Genomic DNA, 20,779 nt, shown 5'->3' on the forward strand with positions numbered 1-20,779 from the left:
TGAGACCACAGGTGGCTAGAGAAAGCTGCTTCCAGAGCAGCTGATCATGCTGCACAGCACACCCGGCTGGAGAGGAGACCAGGTGTCCCCTCTGCCACAGGTGGGCTCTGTCTGCACTCAGAAACTCAGGCAGGAAGTTTCCACTTCCAGATCACACAACCACAGCCTGGACAAGCAGGCTTGGGCCTCATGAGTGCCACCTAAGCAATCACTGAGTTAGACAAAGTAACCTACAGACCACCACACCTGGCTGCGGGATAGGCTGTGGGCGTAGTCCTCCCAGGTGCCTGCTCTGGAAGGGGAGTCTATGGTTGTCCCCGGTGGAAAAGGGCAAGGCCAGAAAGGTGCTGAACCTTGCCCAACGTGCCCGTGGGTTGCTAGCCACGCCTTGGTCACAGGGACGTGCTCGGCAGGAAGAAATTCCTGCTGCAGAAGCAGGAGGAGGCGAGGGCACACTTGCCCTTTCTTTCTTGGGTCCTCCAAGGGAACCTCAACCTTTGCCACAGAATGCCAGCACGAGGCAGAAACAGAGATGCCGCAAGCCTCCGTCCCACAGCCGGTCCCCTACAATCCTGGGATGTCATCTGCCCAAGGTGGCCCATGGCCTATGAAATGAGGGGGGGCCAGAGCCTATTCCAGTGCTGGTTCCTTCACCTCATCTTTTTGCAGCTTCTGGAGCCCATCGCAGGTCCAGGCAAAGGAAAACTCACGCTGACCTGACAGCCCGAGGGCCTGGCTGGCTCCGGATGAAGTGGGTCCTTACTCAACTCCCCAGGAGCCAGGAGTCTACACTTACTATACGACATGAGTGGCTGGTTTACACAGATGAGCTCAAGAACCAAAGAGAAAAGCTACCTGGCACCCCCATGTAGGGCAGGAGGATGGCCGGGGAGGGCTGACCTAAGCACGTTCAGGCACTCTGGCTTATCCGAAACCCTGCCCTCACCTCCCCTTGGGTACACGCACCACCAGCATTTTATTCTAGCACTTACTGAAATGGAGACACAACTTGGTCTTTCTCAGGGCAGCAACTTGAGCTCAACCCCTCTGTGCTCCTGACATGCTCAGTCCTCATCCCACAGCCTCAGACAGGGTGCAGAGGGAGAGATGGGGAGAAGCTGGAGCTTAAGGGGGCAGGCAGCCAGCCACCCATGGCAGGTGCACTCTGGGGCTCTGAGGTTCCAGGGGAGATGCACATGCCTAAGTCAGACTGATCTACACAGTTGTCAACACTTGACGGGCCATTTTGGGTGGGTGTAGGGCCCCAAACATTTTTCTCCCCATCCTTCATTTGCTGGCCACCTGAGCCTGTCTGGAGCACCCAAAGATCTCCTCGTGGACACTCCGATCTGATGTTCACCAGCATCTTACATCCTCCCATAGGAGAACGGCCATCACCATCCTGTCTCCCAAGGGGACTGAACCACACCACTGGCCCATCCAACTGTCACAGAGCCAGCCAGCTGTGGTGCTGGGCTGCCATCCAATGTCCTCCATTCCTGATCTGCAGCCAGGTCCAGAAGCAGAACCCATGGGTGACAGGCTCCACAGGCAGACCTGACGACAAGCTGCATGCCCACCCTGGACACAAGTGCCAGGGGGCAAATGTTCGTACCTGATAGCCCTGGGCTGGGGTGTTGGGGTGAGGGCCATGTTCTCAGGTTAGAAAGGAAAACGGAAAGAGAAAGATTATTTCAGCCAAGTCCCCAGGTGAGCAGAGGGAAGGCTGGCAGAGTGCTGAAGTCACAGGCGAGGGCTGCCTGGGTGCAAACCCGGCTCTGCGGACTGGCCGCTGCGCTGCTCCTGGCTGGGTTTAATCTACATCTGCAAAGGGGAAGCGACCCTTCCTGGGGCAGGGAGAGAAGCCTCACTGGCCCACAGCCCAGATCACATCCAAGTGACATCAAACAGTAGGGGGGAGGAGGGGGACTTGGAGATAGGGACAGCTTCACTGAGATAGGCAAAGACAGCCTCCTGTTGCCACAGAAACCCATCCCCTCCTCCTTCCTCTCCTGGGTGCAAGGCATGAAGTTTAGCTATCCGACCCATCCCTCGGAACCTCGATCTGCACTTAGTGAACACTGACCTTGAACACAGCCTTCGAAAAAACCCCCACCACCTACCAACTGGGCAGCAGCCACAGGAGATGGCCACAAGAACCGCTGCAAAAGCTCTGAACTGCACACCCCGTGGGGCTTCCCACGCAGCCGCCTGGCCCCACTCAGGGGCCCTGGGGACAGAACGGAGTCCGTTTCACCAGCAGGGAAGCCCTTCAGAGCTCTTCCATCCCTGAGCCAAGATCTGCACTAGACATTCTGCCCACTGCCTGAGTACTACCCCACGGGGACCCGCTGAGGAAGTGGCATCGTCCTTTCCAGCCACACCCTGCCTGGTTTATGAGTCACTGTGTTCAGTCATCAAAGTAAACAGTGGTCCCCGCGGAGCCTCTTGAAGGACATTCTCTCATTTAATCCTCGATGAGGTAGGACCGAGAACTGCTCTGGACCCGTGGGCAGCTGTGCAGTTAAGTTCATGGTTAAAATGCACTATTATTGATACCCCCATACCCATCTTGCATATAGGAAAAGTGAGGCTGAGGTTCAGACCCTTGTCCCAATCAGGGAGCAGGAGCAGAGCTGGGACACTCTGCTAAGGTGTTTAGACATGTGTCTTCCACAGGCAAAGCATCTAACTCTCATCACGTGTCACATTCCAGCTGTGACTCTGCCCTCATCATCTCACCAGAGGAGACGAATCTGGTATCCCTGGAAGTTCACCAGCAGGTCTTGAGTTGGCAGAACCAGAGCCAAGGCTGGGCCACCCCTTTCTGACAAAGCTCCTCTAGGCCAGGATGCTCCCCTGGTCACAGGCCATCAGAGATCCGCTCATTCACCCCACAACCCCAGAAACACACACATCTCCCAGGGCAGGTCCCTCCTTGCTGGAAGCAGCCCTTCTGGCCTGAGGGCAGGGCCATGTCGGCCTGGGGCTAGTGTGCTGTCCCACCATCACAGGACGTTCCCCTGCAAACCCCACTTCTGTCTATACACCACAGCATAAATGGCATGTGCTCACAACCCCGCAGGTCTAGACTGCTGGTTTCATGTGCAAACCACCCCCAGGGGGACGTCCACTTACGCCAATTGTGAACTTGAACTTGAATGGTGGCCCCTCAAAGAATGCGGCACAGTTATCGTCACTGCCCGTGGCCAGCCGGTAGGGTCTGCTCTGCTTGATGTCCACACTGTTGATGACTTTGTTGTGTCCCGTGATCTCACCCACGGAAGAGCCACTGTCCCACAGGAAGACAGCTCCAAACCTTCACCCAGAGAGTCACAGGAAGAAAACAATCAACCCTGGGGATGGTTGATGAGATGTGGGCAGCTGCGAGGCCAGTACGTGGGGTGGTACAGTGCGGGGATGCTCACAGCCACACTTCACACACATTCGCTAAAGGAGACAACACCAGAGACACCATGGTTTGGGCTCTGTGCGGTGCTGGTCAAAGAATCCGAGAATAAGTGGTTTTGGGAAGGGACTGGATGTCCGCGTCTGTATGGCCCAGGGCCAACAAGTCTCCCATGTGGAAGGTCCCTTAGAAACATCTGCTGGGGAACAGCCCTGTGGCTTCTCGGTTTCCTAGTGGCTGTACTGGGCAGGACCAAGGTAATCAGCAGCCACCACCCCCTACCAGATAGGAGACGATGCCCTACTCTCAGTTGGCATCTGGTAAGTACGTACTGCAGGGGGCTCCTCCTTGTGTCTGGAGGCAAACTGAATTCTTAAGACCAACAGGATGACCTGAAAAACTGGCAGAACTAACCCCTGCCAGAACATGCATTAAAAATAGCCTCCGAGTAAGCGAGACGAGATGCGTGCCTGCCAAGTCCGAGTGCCTGAAGCTGCCGTGGTGCCCTGGAGGGAAGCCTGCGCTGCGGCACACCTACCCCGTCTCCACCGGGCCCCTCTTCCTTCGGAAGGTCACCACCTTCGGTGACGTGCCCAGCTCCCCTGCAGCCAGGTATGGCTGCTGGCATGAAGGGAGGGACCCCAACAGAGATCGGAGCTCCCTTTCTCCTCCTCATCTCCTGCTGCCTGGAGTGTGGGCACGACAGCTGGCGCTCCAGGTGAGGGGCTGAGGATGTCAGAGACAGAAAGAGAAGGGCCCGGCCCCATGGGGCCTCAATACACACTGGTCCAAGCTGGCCCAGAGGTCACCGCTCCCCTCCCAGCTGGAGCACCCACAGAGAGCAAAGCCAAGACACACGGGCAGGGAGGCGCCAAGGCCAGAGACTCACTTCTCCCTTCCTTCCCCGACCACTGCGATCCTCTTACTGTCTTCTGTCCAAGCAATGTCCTTGATCTTCCCAGCGAAAGGCTGATACTCATACTTTAAGAGGTGCTCCTTCTGCGTGGTATCCCAGATCCTCAGCTTTCCAGATACATCTGTGGGCACAAAGGGTGGCAACAGCTGTGATCATCCCTGGGCCTGGGTGATGTGGGCACCAGGTGTGCCCATCCAGCAGGGCCTGGGGGCTCCACTGCCCCAGGCGGCATTTCAAGTGAGCACAATGGGCCACTGCAGCTCACCAGCCACTCCCTGGACAATAAGCTCTGTGTGGGCACCAGAGCACTGAGGCACACAGAGACACAGCCCAAGGCGTCAGGCAGCTCTCTGGGTCTAATTCTAGTCTCCTCGAAGGGGGGTCTAAATGGCCTACAGGGATCGGGCACCTTTCTGAACGCTTGATACTCAGTTTCTTCATTTGCAAAATGGGCCAAGACTAGTGACAGCCGCCTCTCCCAAGCAGTGGCTGTGCTAACGGAGTGGAGCTGTGTGCGGCTGGTGCATGCCGGGACCTCCTTGCGGCCCCCGCCTGGGCTCCCTTCCAGCTACTCGCCTGCATCCCCCGCATCTACGATGACGCACCCCCCGACGGCCCAGACGAGTGAGGTGAGCACAGGAGCCTTGTGGGAGGCATGCAAGGTGGGTGCAGGCAGGCAGAAGTGGTGCTCTAGACAGAAAGCCACACCTCTCCTTAGGGATGAGTAACCAAGTGACACGGCAGCCGAGGGAGACGCACACCCCTCCCTTCCAGGCAGGATCCTGTCACCAAGATCTGAGACTGATCCCCACACAGCCCTTTCCAAAAGAGCACTGAATTCCCAAATTAGCACGAAGATGGAGGATTTTACACTAACTCCTCAGGCTTAAATCCTCGGCCCAGATTGGGCTGGGTGGGCACTCTTCCCAGGAGGGAGGCTCTGGGGCTTCCTAGGGTCCCCAGGCCCCTTTAGAACATCACAGAGACCCTCCCGCTGCTCTGTGAGCACAGGTCCTGTCCTCTAGCTCAGGGCACAGGGCTGAGGTAGGCGAAGGCTTCCTGGGGCTCTGAGGGCATCAAACAACACCCTACACCTACAGCTGTGCCAACCAGAGAGGGAGGACAGGGCCACCTCGGGGGAGCTACTGAGAAGTGACACGAGTCAGCACGTGGAAAATGTCAGACAAGCGCTGGATACACAGCAGGCGCCCGCTGCAAGCTGGTCATCACTTGCCAGCAAAGGAACTAAGGGCCACCAGAGACCCTGCCTCATGAGCAAACAGCTGCGCCCACAGTCCGCAGGGCAGACAAGGGAAGACTCGTTGCCATGTGAAGAGCACGACCTGAGGGGCCCTGGGGGTGCTGGGCCTCTCTGGGTGAGGTCCAGGAAGGCGGCCTGGCCGAGGGGAGTTGCAAAGATGACCTGGAACTAGTTCAGTCTCTAGTGAACAGGCGAGCAGGAAAGGAAAGAGACAGAGGCTGGAGTTCCAGGAGCGGAGCAGTGTGTGTGCAGGAAGGACACGTGTGCACGCAGTATCACGCGCACGCTCACGCACACACCAAGCCATATTGTCAGCTGGGCTCAGGCCGGTCCAGGTGGCTCTAAAGTCCAGCCCCATCAGCGTCCATAGCTCAGGCTGACCGTGTCCCACCTTCTTGGCCAGGACGGAGCCGGCCAGCCCCTTCCTGCTCCGGGATGGGTACGGGACTCGGGCTCCTCTCTGGGCTGGGAACCAGCTATTTTTCCCACGGCCTCCCCACCAGACACTCTACCTCCTGCATGGGCCCTGCTCGTCCATTTAATCCTCCTTTTGTTTCTCCTGAGGAGAGCTGACAACGTCACATTACTTTCAGGTGTACAACCCAGTGACCTGACAAGTTTCTAAGTTACACTCTGCGCAGCACAGGGGTAACCACCATCTGTCCTGACATCACTACATGACATCTGAGACTGTGTTCCCTGGACAGTGCCCTTCCTTCCCCCGACTCGCTCATTCCACACCTGGGAGCCTGTGTATCCCACTGCCCCCACCCCCGCCCCTCCCCTCTGGCAACCATCGTGTGTTCTCTGTATTTATAGAGTCTGATTCTGCTTTTGTTTATCCTTTTTTTCCCCTAGATTCCACTCTTAAGTGGAATCATACGGCCTTTGTCTCTCTCAGGCTATCTGACTTACTCTAACATCCTCTTGGGCCCCGTGGGGTCTCAGATGGCATGCTTTCATCCTTTTTTACGACTGCATCGTGATTCAGGAAGAGAAAGTGGGGCTTGGGGACCAGGCGCTTGGGCCCCACTGACAAGGGCAGCCCCTGTGCAGCCAGGAGATCTGATCAAGTGCCCATGGGTGTCAAGCCCTGTGCTGAGTGCTGGGGACACAACAAAGATACCTGCTCAGGGGCAGAGGACACCTGCAAGAAGCCAGAGATGATGGGGAGAGAGTTCCTTCTGTCCCCTCACTGGGAAGGCATCTCCCCCTCCAGATAACACGCTACACCAAGGGGAGCAGTCTGAACCTGCACTCTGCCCCCACTCCCCAGCAGCTTAGCAACGTGGGCGGCAACAGGGAGTGAGGTGGGCCTTCCAGTGCCCACGGAGGCCTCTGCTTGCCAGCTCCGCAGCCTGGCCTCTCTTCCTACATTCCTCACCTGAGCAACCCTCCTGTTCTCCTCTCCTCTGGGCAGGGGCCCCTCTCCTAGGAAGCCTGACTCTCTGCGGCCTAGGTGCACTGCTCTGAGGGCAGCCTGGGATCCAGAGCCCTGGTGGGTACCCAAGGGATGGAGCACAGAGCATAGACCAGTGGCATCAAAATTACCCAAGGAAGACACAGCTAGAAAAAGGGAACTGGGTTTGCTCTGGAAATGGTTCTGAACAAGAGAACATGACACCATGGGCCATGTCAACCCAAGGGCAGACTGACCATTTTGCTCAGGGCTCGAGATCCAGCCTCTGGCATGAGCTCCTTACATAGTAGGCTTTCCAGAAGGTTCATTCAGTGGACACAGACCATTCAGACTCACAGAAATCTATAGGTCCCACAGAGGGCTGGAACCCCATCTGGGAGCAAGCCACAGGCCTCCTGAGGTACTGGGATCCCCACCCTAATGTGGGGAACTCCAGGTACCAGGTAACCCACTTAGCCAGAGAGCAAAGCCCTTTCTCCCTCTCTCTCTCCCTCCCAACTCTGTACAACCATACTATTTTTACCTTAGCACCTAATCTCTGCAATGAAGGTTTCCTTCTCTTCACTCGATTCAAGGGACCAGCTTGCTAGAAAAGTAAATGTGATCTCTGCCCAAGAGCACCTAGATCTGCATGCAGCCCAGACCTCCCTCAGTTCCTCCACCAAATCAGGGCGCCTTTATGAGAGCAGAACGTCCAACTGACCCTTTATTTATGTGGACTGTCCTTCGCAGCGGTCTCTGTGCCGGGCTTCCTCATTGATTTAGCACTAGGATCTGAAGAGCCCAGACTTCTGGCTGGTGGAGGGCCCTGCCCCGGAACGTGGACTGCAGGCCTGGGCTCCCACGTGCTTCAGCAGCCGGGCCTGCAGCTCCACGCGCCAGGGTGGGGAAGCCGCGCCAAGCAGGCAGCGGGGCCCTCGCCAACCACACTCCTCTCCTGAGAAGACATGATTTTAAAAGGCACCAGGGTCACATCTTGGGGCTTTCAAAGAAAAGGTATTTTGCTGGCAAGCAGGGCTGGCCAAAAAAAAAAAAAAAAAAAAAAAAGGAAGAAAGAAAGAAAAAAATCACACGGCTAAAATAAACCAAGGCATATAAATTAGAGCAAGTTTTATAGATCGAGTTGGAGTGAGTCTAAACACCAACATCGATAAGTGCCTACGTTGGGCCACACTCGTGGCCAAGCCCTTCACACACTAGCCTGACTGCCGGCTTTAGCCATCAGCCAAGCGTGCCTATCTCTCTGGCGTGTCCCAGGTTTAGTGGCAGACACTTCGGTCACAGGCTATCAGGAGGCCACCAGCATAAGACGGTCCTTGGCATTGCACACACACTGCGGCTCAGGATTCTGTCCGGCTTCTCAGAGAGCAAACCAAGGCCCAGGAAGGTGAGCTATTCCAGGCAGGCTGCACAGTGAGTAAGGGACGAACCCTGAAGGGACAAGTCCCCACACGCCTCCCACGCAGGGGTAGAGGGCAGCGCAGACCAGCCATGGGGCATGTAAACCCCAGCCCTCCTCTTTTGCCCAGCAATTCGTTCCTCTCTGCTGCTCTCTGGGGAGGTTCACCAGGCCCAGGCCCACAGCAGGTAGCTCACTTGGCTTTCCCTGAGGCTGGAGATAGGGTGGGGCACTGGTAAAGCACCAGTCACTATCTGCTGAGCGTGCAAACGAGGGAATGAGTGAGTTAAGGGGGGGGGGCACACCCACTGCCTCCCCTTCTCATCTGTAAATGGTGAAAGACCTGCCTCAAAGAAGTGGGTGAACAAAGCATCCACCATGGTAAAGACCCTTCTGTCCCTCCTCCCAGCCAGCCTCCTGCAGAGCCACACAAAAGCCTGGCTGGAGAGAGCAGAGGGCCTGAGCAAGCCAAGGGAAATGGAGCCTTTGCCTGAGGCAGGCAGTGGCAGAGACTGGGAAAGGAGCAGCTAAAGAATAAAGGTGACACAAGACAACGCTGCAACTCAGGAAACACACACACACACACACACACACACACACGCACAAATGAGCTCCTAAACATCATGATACAGCTATCTGCAAAGGCCTCTGCCAAATCTCACATGAGCATTTCTGCTGACCTCTAAGCTGGAACTAGCTGAAACACCGCCAGCCATGAAGTTCTGCAACGGGGCTTTTTGGTGGCTTGTACTTTCCCTGTCAGCCCCAAATGAAATTAATCAGACTGGCACCACCTGCTGCACCCCTTCCTGCACCCCTTCCTTTATACCTCCCCTGCCCCTCCTCCCACCACCCTGCAGCCAGGAATCCAGTTGGGTTGGGGAACTCCTGGGCCACACCCCCGCACCCCAGCCAGGCGCACACACAGGTACCTCCAGAGGCGATGTAGAACCCGCTGGGTGCATACTTGGCCACCACGACCTGATGGGCGTGCTCCGTGTAGATGTCAGCAAGGGCTGGGTTCTGCGGGGAGGAGACCAGAATGAACACAAGGAACCCAGCAGCAGTCAACTGCTTTTCCCTCTCCCGATGAGCAGATTCAGGGGCTAAAAATAACACACGCACGAACATCTAAGTCAAAACCTCCATAAAGAAAAATCCCAGCAGTATGACTCCCACACACCCAGTGCCTGCTTGCCTGTCTTCGGGTGATAGAAATTGAAGTAGTTTTAACTCTTTCTCTTTAGTCTGCAGCTGTGGAAGTGGAGATGCTTGTCTTTGCTTTTCTGCACCTGACACGGTACAAATATGTACTTGTAAGATACACTCAAGACAAGTTTCACGGGAGAAAAGTCTACCATTCTCTCTTCCTGGTGGGGAGCCTCCCAGTGTCAGTTATGTGCTGGTCTCCCTGTTCAGAATCAGCTCTGCCCCAGACACCAAGCAGTGGATGGCCCGAAACGGAGCCCTGGCTCTGAGCTCCAGCAGCCTGGCGGGGCGCAGCACTGGGAGCCTACCCCTGTCACAACCTTCGCCGGGAAGTGTGGACTTTACCACCTGCTTTGTAGCCCAGATGGAAGGCTGGCTGGACTCACAGCTAGAACAGGGCTGGCGTCCGGGACCACTACCCAGCAAGAAGGTTCTAATGTCTGATTTACCAGAAGAAGATTGGGGCACCCCCACTTCCACACACACTCAAGTGGCCTCAGCAAACTGGAAACACATACACTGAGATGCTCTCGATCTGTCTCTCTATGGCTGGGCTTTCTTTCTGGAGGGAATAAAGACTCGGTCATCTACTCCCCATTCCTGCTGTCAGGTTTCTATGACCCAGGCGCTCTTCAAAGAGGTCACATCCCCCTGGCTGGAGGCTGAGGACACATCAGGCTCCAGTGTGGACACCCTGCTTTCTAGAGGTGGCTGCTGCAGGAACATCTGGCCTGATGCCCAGCTGCCCCCACTGCTCTCCAACCTGACCGCAAGGTCAGAGGCCTGCAATTCTCTCAGCCTTCTGGCTACAGGATCCCTGGCCCCTGACTCTACCAGACTGAGACCAGAGAAGCTGACCCTAAAGTCTAGCCCTGCCCACCACCAGCCACCTCTGGCATTCCTGTTGGTGTTCCCCTGGCAGGCTGGGACCATCCCACCTGCCCTCTGACCCCTACTTACAAGGCTTAACTGCAGGGCCACTTCCTGCATGAAACCTCCTATGCCCCTTAAATCATTTACCTTGTTCCCTAAGGTACTCAGGACACACGATACAGGTATCCCCTGCTTTTACAAAGTTTGTACTATGCCACTTTGTTTTTCCACAAGATCTACATTAATACTGGTTTTCACTAACCGAAAGCAAGCCACACAGGATTTTCACTTTCATGAAAAAAAGGCAAAAAGCCAAAATAGCATTTAGCCCTGTTTCTGTGGTAGCAGGCACCCCGGAGCAGCGAGGGGTGACCCCCAGCTCCTTCCCTGGGAGCCACGCTCAGCATCTCAGTATCAAACAGCCAGAGCTCCAAGCCGTGTCTGGGAGCACCTGGGCTCTCCATTAATTTCATGCATCTGTTAGCAAGACATGTCCTAAGGTATCAGAAAAGCCAGGAGAGGTGATGGGGGGGGGTTCTAGGAACACTCTGTACTCTTTTTCATATAAAGTAATGGTAACTGCCTCTTTGCTTTAGGCCATTTTGGCTCAAGGCAAGTTTCAAAGAACGCTCTGGTTTTGGATAGTGGGGAAACCTGAACTCCCAAACCTTCTTGTCATCGCTTCCAATTAGTTTTTCTGTGACCTACTTCAAATGCATTTATCTCTTCGGCCATCAAAGCAGTTCACAGATAGCCAGTGGTCAATAAATGTTTTTTGGGGGGGTGGTTTACAAAGTCCTTTTCACCCTAAGACTTAACACTCAGCATTAATGTGATGTAGTGAGAACTTAATATACATGCTTCATAAACTGATCCATCTCGGAATAAACATTTACTAATGAAATTAGAAAGGTATCAGGTACTCAAAACAAGATATCATAAGTGGCAGACAGGCATATGCAAAGGTGCTCGAGGTCTTTAGCCTTTTGGGAAAAGTAAATGGAAACTACAGAAAGACTGCTCCATACCCACTAGAATCAGGAAGATCAAAAGACTGATGTCACCAAATGCTGGTAAGGACGGGGGCGCAGTGTACTGGGAAGTTTCCATGTAGCTGGTGGGAATGCAAAATGACGGAGCTGGAAAACAGTCTGGCTGGTGATTCATGAGATTAAGCATATACTTACCACACACCAAACATGCAATCCCGCCCTTCGGTATTTACCCAAGAAACCAAAGCACACGTCCACAAAAAGACACACATACGTTAAGGTTTATAGTTGCTTTACTCATTAACAGCCCAAACTAGAAAACAACTCCAATGTCTACCAACAGACACTGGAAGAACCACCACCCTATATCCACAGTGGAACACGCCCAGGCAACCAAGGGGGCATACACTAACACGCCCAGCAACACCAGTGAACCTCAAAGGCATTACGAAAAAGTCAGACACAAAAGACAACACTGGGTTGCAGGACTCCTTTCTTATGACATTCTAGATAAGGCAAACGTAAAGGGACAGAAAGCAGATTGGTCCTTTCCAGGTGTTAGGTATGGAAGGAGCCCACCGACGGCAACGGGTTAAGAGAGCGCTTCTGGAAATCACTGTGGTGGTGCTTATGGGGCTTGTGAGTATCTGTCACGTTGAGCAGCAGATAAATCTTGCTGTATCTAAACTATGCCTCAATAAAATTAAGATGCCTGGTATCCATTAACATCTGCCAAATCCAACTCATTCCAGCCCAGATTAGTGCTTCTTATCCTAACACCCCAACACGGACAAATTCCCTTGCAAAGAAGTGGGCCAAAAGTGGTCTGTGGACAGGCCACCCCCCACCCCCCGAGATCCTTTCCAGGTATGTTTCAAGGCTGACTGAGGGGTCTTACATTCTACACGGGGGGCACCACGAGCCCATTTTACAGATGAGAAACCATCCCATGGGCAACTGACCACCCATGCTAGCACTCAGCCCCACTGGGCTCTGCTTTTAAAAGGGTGGGCATGTGAGATGAGTAGGCACTGGCCCTGGGAGAAGTTCTGCCCCTAAACATTCCTTCCCCTAAATGGTCAGGGTGGCGAGTCCAGGGGGCGTGAAACACCCAAGGTCATCCCCAGCAGGCTCAGCTCCAGAATCCTGGGCTGGATGAGACATCTCCCTTGTCTGCACTGCAAATACAACTAAGCCAGCGAGGGAGGGGGCCAAATTCTCCAAACTGAGCATAATGACTTCATCTGGGTCCGTTGCAAATTCCCCACCTCGGCTTAGTACACACAAGGAGGCTGGCTACTAGAGGCAGAAATGATAGCTTTGCCATTCCCACTGTCGTCCTGCCAGTTCAGGCTCATTCCAGATCAGCTAAGGCGACAAGGCACCAGGATTTATACCCAACACCCCAACCCCCATTGCTGGCGGCAGCTCCCCTCACTTGCCCTCCCTCTCCTGCTGCCTCAGGCAAGGAGAATAGGACTTGGGTGAGCAATTTATTTGGGGCAGGGCTAGGCAACAGGGGAAATGAGCCAGTGACGGGAAGAAAGCCAATTCCGGGTGCACCAAGGAATATTCCTGCTAGTGCAGGGGCTTCCCCTCCCTGGCGGCCTTGGGAGATGGTTCAGGACAGGCCTAACCCCACTGCCTCCACTCTTCTCAGACCCCCACCCCCCACACAGGACCCCCACAGGTCTGCCCCTTCCAGGCTAAGGAGCCGCTCCCTGGGCTGATGCCCTTATGGGGCCAAGGCCCCTTTACTCCCCAGGCCAACCTAGGGCTATAACAGGAGCATCCCCTCCCCCCACCACCTGCAGCTCAGGGTTTGGCAGGGGGCACTCAGCAACACTGCGAGGTGAGGGGCAGAGCTCAGGGCTGCTAAGGCCCTGGCATAAGCCCCGGAAGGCTGCCCCCACACCTGGGAGGTCAGGGAGTCTCACAGAAGACATGAAAGGACACAGAGGCACAGATCTGAGGAAAGACATGGGCACGGAGGGCCTACCATGTGCCTTGCAGACCCTGCAAACACCTGGGGGACAGCAAGGTGGGGGCACTCTGGCCACAGTGGGAGCCAGATGACAGGAGGCACCTCGGCTCAACCTGAGGAGGCCCTCTCCCCTGCAGACTACATACCACCCATCCTCCCACCTGCGCAGACACCCGTCCTCAAGACCAGACTTTTCTTCTGCCAATCCTGTCAAACAGGAAACAAATCCAAACCCCCATGCCCTCCCAGTCTCCACCCTGCCCAAGGAGACTCCCTCCATCAAGGGAGGATTCCCAAAACTCACTTCATCCGGGCAGTGTCTAACTGAGCCACCAACTCCCCAAAGCTCTTTCAGGTCCTATGTCTTCTCAGCCTCAGGGCTGAGGGGGGTTCAGAGGTCACCACATCATCCACAGTGAGGTCAGTGACTGGCCCAGGTCACAGGGTGTGGCAGCTCTGACCTCAGCTCCTGAAACACAGGGAGCCTGGTGGACATATCAGGAGGTCAGGAAGGCCTCCCCGAGCAACCAGTGTAGAAGCTGTTGGACCTGGCACAGCAAGAGGGGCCTCTGTGCTCTCCTGGAGCAGCTCATGGCCCCTAGAGCCTCCAGAGAAAGCCCTGGGCTCCTCTGAACCCAGCCCAGGCATTGTGAGTGTGACCTTCCCGGAGGATTGTGTTTCAGAGCATGGGCTTTCTAACGACTTCTAGTTCCTAAAAGCAGCCCTGGTAGCTGGACCTGTGCATCCAATACAATGTGCAGGGACCTCTGTTGATGACTAAGGACAAACTTGAATTACTGCACAACAGTCCAGTGAGAAGCAGCCACACAGATATGTGTGCTTCCAGAGCGCAAGCTGGGGCCCAGAAGCTGAGCCCCGACCTCGCTGCCTCAGAAGACAGAACACGTAAGCGTGGCTCATTTACTTCTTCCAAGAACTCTCTGCACCCACCAGGGTCTGGCCCTGTGGATCCAGCAGTGAGCGAATGCTCTGTACTCTGAACGAGTCCAACCTGCCACCAAGGTAGCTGGCCCGGAGGAACGGCACCCCCACTGACAATCCAAAGTCCATCTTCCATTATGCCTGCTCCTTCCGTCAGGAAATCACTGAGTGACTTTTTGTTTTTTTCACTCTATCTGCCTCTGCCCGGAACTCCTTCCCTCCTCCCTGGTCCTCAATGACATCTCCTAATTAGCTTCTACCACGCAGGTAAAGGCCACCTCCGAGAATCCTTCCCTGCTGCCCCAACTGAAAATCATCTCATCCAGCCCTGAATGCCCACCCCACCACCCTCACCACTTACCGCCTTGTACCACACGCCACACTTACACCCATGTGCCTTCTCCCTAAGCGGGCCCCACAGGCACAGGGCCTGGATGTGACCCAACTCGGCTGCCTCCAAAGGCCCAGGCTGGCTAGACCCCGAGAACCGGTTCTGAACCATCGTGCCCGGATGGTTCACTCTCAGCCCTGAGGGTGGACCCTTCTGTTGACTTCTCTGAAACCTCATAGGAAGGTAACCATATAACCCACTTCACAGGCAAAGAAGTTGCACACAAAGAACGGGATGTGCGTAAGGCTACCCCGCTGGTAAGTGGTGCACGTGGGGACCTGAAGTCAGGTAAGGGCATTTGTTCCTCAGTTCTATTCTTACCTGTGGTTGGTACCATCGTTAGCCTGATTCTCTGACTCAGAGGAGCACTTTAGTCTGGCCGACAGGTAAGGATTCTAGGAACTGCGTGGGGCCATTCAGCAGTCCTGCATGGTCTGCCACTCCCTGAGGGCCTGTCCCTCTTGCCTCCCGGCTCAATTCCTTCCCAGTGCAGCAAATCAAGCTGTAACACAGGGACCTCTGCACACAGGACAGTGGCACCTTCCTTCCTGCCCTCCCTCTTCTCCTCTTGTCTGCCCAAAGCCTTACTGAGCAGTCCTGCAGGGAGTCTGGGGGAGGCTGCCCGGGGTCAGATGCCAGCACCTCCTGGGGTCTGGTGTCCACATCTTTAAAAAGAGCAAGTCTCTAGGCAACACAACCGCCGTGTTGCCTAGAGACTTGTGAGGAAGGCACTGTGGACCGTCACAGTCCAGGCAACCTTCTAGGGATACTTGTGAATGAACTCATCTAAAGCCCACGATGACCACATGACTATTCTCCCTGCTCTTTCAGATCAGAAAACCAAACTGGTAAAAGTACAGTAAGTGCTCAGCCACTGCCCAGCACAACATGTACTCAAGCACAAGGAGCTCCTCTGCCAGAGGCAGGGCTCAGGGCTGCCTGCTGAATCGGCACACGTCTGTGTTCCCTGAAGAACAGCTGAACATGGGCAGGGCTGGTGGGGAAGCGGGGAGAGGACTGGAGTGCCCGTGATGGGATGGTATGTAGTGGAGTAATTGCTTCTGGGTAAGATCCCAGGTAGCAGAGATAAAATCAGTGGGTAGAAGCTACTAGTAAGCTGACCAGAGCTTGAGGTCCAGGTCCTTCTACAGGGGCTATCACCACAACCAAAAGTGGGCAGGTTCCATCACTGGGACTTTTAGAAGAGAAGCAATAAGAGCCCTCTTCACTCCAGCGTCTACATGTGATCTATAATGAGGCCCTATGGGGAAGATGGGTTGGTGGGGGAACAGTCCAGGGGTCAGGACTGCACAGGGACCCAAATGTGCATCTCCAGCCATTTTAGGGCAGGGTTGACTTCCACAACCCAAGCAGAACCAGTACCACCTCTCTGCTGGCCTCAGGGATGAGGCTATAGCCTTGTTTTCTTTGTAACCTTGAAGGCCTTGATATCCCTCTCTATACCTCCAGGAACAGAAACACGTTAAGAAATGTATCAAAACCACAGACCCCCCTGCAGGAGCCCCTAACTGTGTGAGAGCACACAAGTCTAACTTCAAACCTTGATGCACACTTGGCTTCCTGTCTAGATTCTCCTCCATCTCTACTTTCTCACTCCTCTTCCTGGAAAACTCTTACTCATCCTCCAAAACTCAACTCAAATGTTCCCCTTCTCCAAAAACCTTCCCTGCTGCTCTGTGGCACAACTGGTTCTTCTTTCTTGTTGCCAAATCACCCAGGACATTCTTTTAAAGTGCTTAACCAGATTATTAGAATGTTATCCACCAAGAGTAACATTCTATCTCAACACTACTGATACTGTGGGCCAGATAACTTGTAGCACAGCCCTGTGAATCCTGGGATGCCTGGCGACATGCCTGGCTTCTACCAACTAGACAGACACCCGTAGCACACAAAACATCTTCAGACGTTGCCAAATATCTTAGGGGATGGGGCTGGGGGCAAAATCTCACATCACTGATTTGAATTTTGGACACTGGTCACAGGCAGGGCTAGCAAGACAAGCTTTGTGAATGTAGGAAACATTAAGAACCAAAGAACGGTTTTACCAAGTGCTGATAAGCATTTGCTGGGTGTTTTCATCTTGAACCTGAAATCTTAGGTACAGAACAATCTCAACTACAGATTCAATCATATCACTAGTCTGCCTAACCTCTTAATGGTTCTGGCAGCCTCTAACACAGGGCTGCCTGATCGCCTACAGCTAGAGCCCCCCACACCCAGGCTCCGGCCCTGGAACTCTACAACCCTGTAGAGGCCCTCTTGCCTAAACCTGCCTCATCTGTCTGGCAGCACAGCACCTGTGCTTCCTCTCAGGGTCAGCCCCATCCAGTTCCCAGAGTTGGTTTTCCCCGCTAGACTGCGAGTTCTGTGAGGACAGGCCCATGGGCTCTGCTACAAAGCAGATGCTTGTAAGTACTTACAACAAGGTTCACTGGGGCTCGAGGTACAGGAGGTGGGGGGGGCAGGGCAGTGGGGCAGGGATGGAAAGGAAATGCCTGTCCTGGGCCAGGCAACACTCAGGGAACCCCATGAGACTAGATGTGGGACAGCCAAAGCACCCAAGAATCACTGGCCCACGAAGTAAGTCGCCACCATATCACTTTGGCTTCAGGCAGCTCCGTAGCCTGGTCTGAGCCTGTCTCCTCACTTCTTAAAGATCCAACCCCCAGGTCTCTCCTGGTTCAATCTCACACATGTGTTGCCTACTCATGTGCCCGGGTGGTACTCCAACATACCACTCCCTCCTGCCACCTGAAAGCTTATGTTGCTTCCAAGACCACGAGCTCCATGTAGGACGGGCCTCCCCTCTATCTGGGCTCCCCACAAGGCTGGTGGTCATCCTGGACGTATAGCAGGGACTCAGGAGGCATGTGCAAATAGACAGAAGGGACAATGTCTATCCTTCTGGAGCCATCTGTCTCTTCGCAGACACCCCCCACCCCATGGTGGGCACACACACAGGTGGTCCTTCCACATAGGGCTGGCAGCAGATCACTCCAGGAGGAACTCAGCACTCACGTTCAACAACCCTGAACTTCACACTGTGCTTTGAAGCAGACTGTGTTGAACAGCAACAAATATATCACTTCCTGGAATTGGATTTTATATACATAACTTTGTCAAACATACATATTTTAGTTCTACAATCCAGGGCCTGGACTGCTTTAAAAGCAAGCTCCAAACCTGCCCTTGTAGCAAATCTGCTGGCTGCTTCTGGCAGCTTTCGAGGGGCCTCTGCTGGGAAGTTCATGTGCCAAAGCTGTTCTGTACAGGGACGTGATGCTGGGCAGCTCAGAATCCTGAAGAGCCTCCTTCACGGTCACTGGGAGTAACTCTTCCTCTCGTTGCAGAATCAGCAGGGGCAGTGGCCATGCCGGCCCCATGCTGAGAATATACCAGGCTCTCCCCTTCTGGTAGACAGCCACACCACTGCATGCTTTAATTCAGGTGAGTTGAAAGAAAACAGGTAAGAAACATTCTTTTCCACGAGCTTATGAAGTGCCATTATACTGGATTCACAAAACAACTTTTAAGTCAACACAATGAGTGACGGCAGTGGTTCCAAGTGGGAAGGAAGTCATATGGGTACGGATACCTGTTTGGTTTGAAAGGAGGGGAATGCCACAAAACTGAGCTCCAGCAACCTCAAGCAAGCTGAGCTTTTTTTATTTCCAGGCAATAAAGCCTGTGACAGCTGCCTATTTATCTCCATGACACAGCTTCACTTTCAAGGCCTTTTGACCAATGGATAAACTTACTGAGCACCTGTTACAGGCCAGGTACTTTCCTGGGTGAGGACACAGCAGTGAATGAAACTCGGGAGAGCCAAGCCCTGCTTTCAAGGAGTTTCCAGTCCAGTCCCAGGAGACAGGCAGCTACACACAGTCATCGGATGGCCTGCCTGCTGGCTCGCTTTGAGTTAGCACAGAGGGGCAGAAAAGGCCAGGATGGGAGTGCTACGGAGTCCTATGCCCTGAGACAGATAGGTGACAGATTTCAGAAAGAGCATGGAAGCAAGAGTGCCTGGAGCTTGAGTGGGAAGGGTCGGGGAGGGAGGTTTGGGGGTGAGAATGGAAGAGAGAGGCTAGATGGTGAGGCTGTATCAGACATGTTAAGGCAAAGCAAAGGGGCAATGGACACCATCTCATATTTTAACGTAACTGGTCCGGCTGAGCTCTGAGAGCAGACTGGAGGACAGCCACCTTGGAATCAAGAAGACCAGTCTGGGTTTTCTGTTTTGCAATCCGGAAAGGATGGTAGCTTGGAAGAGGGTGAAAAACATAACAGGTAGAAAAAAATGTCAGATTCGGAAGTTAGTTTGACAATAGACACTAGGATCCACTGACGAATGAACTATGGGATGGAAGAAAAAGAGGGAAATCCAGAAGTCCCAGGTTTGGGCCCAAACGGCTGGAGAAATGGCACTGCTATTTTGGGGGAAGGACACATGGGGAACCTGAATGTGGTCTGGACAGGCCAAGCAGACATCTGTTGGACATTCCTTGACCTAATTCCAATCTTTTCTTCTGGGTTTCCACTCTTTCCCAAGCCTGTAATATAACCAGACCATCATCTTTCCTATTCCCTGAATGGTCATGAGAGTTCCCCATAGCTTTTTCCCAGGAATCCTCTACCCCACTAAAAATGGTGTCCATCTTTAACTGAGCACCAATGATCCCCCAATCCAAAAAGAGCCTAAGGGCCTAATTTTCACCCAGAACAGGAACACATTAGCAGCTTCCCATGCTGTCTGGGCCCCACAGAAACTTACAAATAGCTGGGAAAGAAAAGCAGACGCATCCTCAAGAGAGAATGGTGAACTCGGGTACCAGTAAAAATAAAGACTTCCGAAGAGGGACGCCTGGGTGGCTCAGTGGGTTAAGCCTCTGCCTTCAGCTCAGGTCCGCATTGGGCTCTCTACTCAGCAGGGATGCTGCTTCCCCACTCTCTCTGCCTGCCTCTCTGTCTACTTGTAATGTCTGTCAAATAAGTAAATATTTAAAAACAAAAACAAAAACAAAACACCTCTGAAGAATGAGCAAACTGGGTTTCACAAGCAGGGGAATGTTTGCAGGGGGGTGGAGGTGTTTGTGTGCAGCTGTGAATAGTTCTCACTGGAAGCAGCTCGGAGGATCGGCCTCCCTCACCTTGCTGGCCCTACCCTCTGCAGAGCAATGGGCCCACAGGGCTGAAAGATGCGGCTCGTCAAGAACCTTTCGTGGCCCCTGACAAAGGGCAGGTGCCTCACGTGAGGCCCCCCCACCTAGAAGCACATGTAAATTGCCATGACCCATCCAGGATTTTTAGAGGCCAACTCAAGCGTTCCCCACCCTGTATATCCCTGAGAATGGTTTAGTCCATTTTGTTTGCCCAACTACAAGCGAGTACCTACTTTGGGCCATCGAACTTTTATTTACTCACAATCTCAGGACCGCACCCTGGGTATCTCCATCATTACCATCTAAGTCCCTGGTAAGGTTTCCCTCAGTTCTGGGTGAGGCCAGATCAGCTTTCTAAGAATCCGTGAGACTAGCACAACAGAGCGTGGCACCTTCAGTGAGCATTTACACCCGCCCACCCCTTCGTTTGAGGTGCCCAGCAATCCAGGGCAGGGCTGAAACTGCCACTCGGAGCTCCGTCCTTCAGCAGAGGAATGACAGTGACTGGCTGGCTTGCCCAGAGATGAGGGAAGTGCCAACAGCAGCTCAGATCATGCAGAGCCCTCTCCTTTTACATGCAAGAAAAGCAAGGCCCCCCAGAGCCCCTTTACTCCCTTAGCCAGTTGTGAGGTCCCCGAGGGCAAATGCATCTGATCAGCAACAATCCCGGCCCACCAGGGGTAATCACTTGCAACAGATGTGAATCTAAGCTGACATCCCTTGGGAGCATGACCAATCAGAATCATCCACCTACATATTGTGCAGAGGCCCAACCCCAAGCACAGTGCAGGAGAACCCCT

General features: G+C 54.0%; 1 protein-coding gene across 1 annotated transcript in view; it reads right to left on the minus strand.

Annotated features, from left to right (window-relative positions):
* Window positions 1-20,779, minus strand: part of WDR1 (WD repeat domain 1) — a 43,512-nt gene that overhangs the window by 21,109 nt on the left and 1,624 nt on the right. The window contains exons 3-5 of the mRNA XM_080797728.1: window positions 9,338-9,428; window positions 4,299-4,446; window positions 3,139-3,319 (exon numbers count right to left, since the gene is read on the minus strand). Coding sequence (XP_080653854.1) covers window positions 3,139-3,319; window positions 4,299-4,446; window positions 9,338-9,428 — 420 coding nt within the window. The remainder of the gene's footprint in view (window positions 1-3,138; window positions 3,320-4,298; window positions 4,447-9,337; window positions 9,429-20,779) is intronic.

This window comes from Martes martes, assembly GCF_963455335.1.
Source record: "Martes martes genome assembly, chromosome: 2".
In the NCBI taxonomy this organism is placed as follows: domain Eukaryota; kingdom Metazoa; phylum Chordata; class Mammalia; order Carnivora; family Mustelidae; genus Martes; species Martes martes.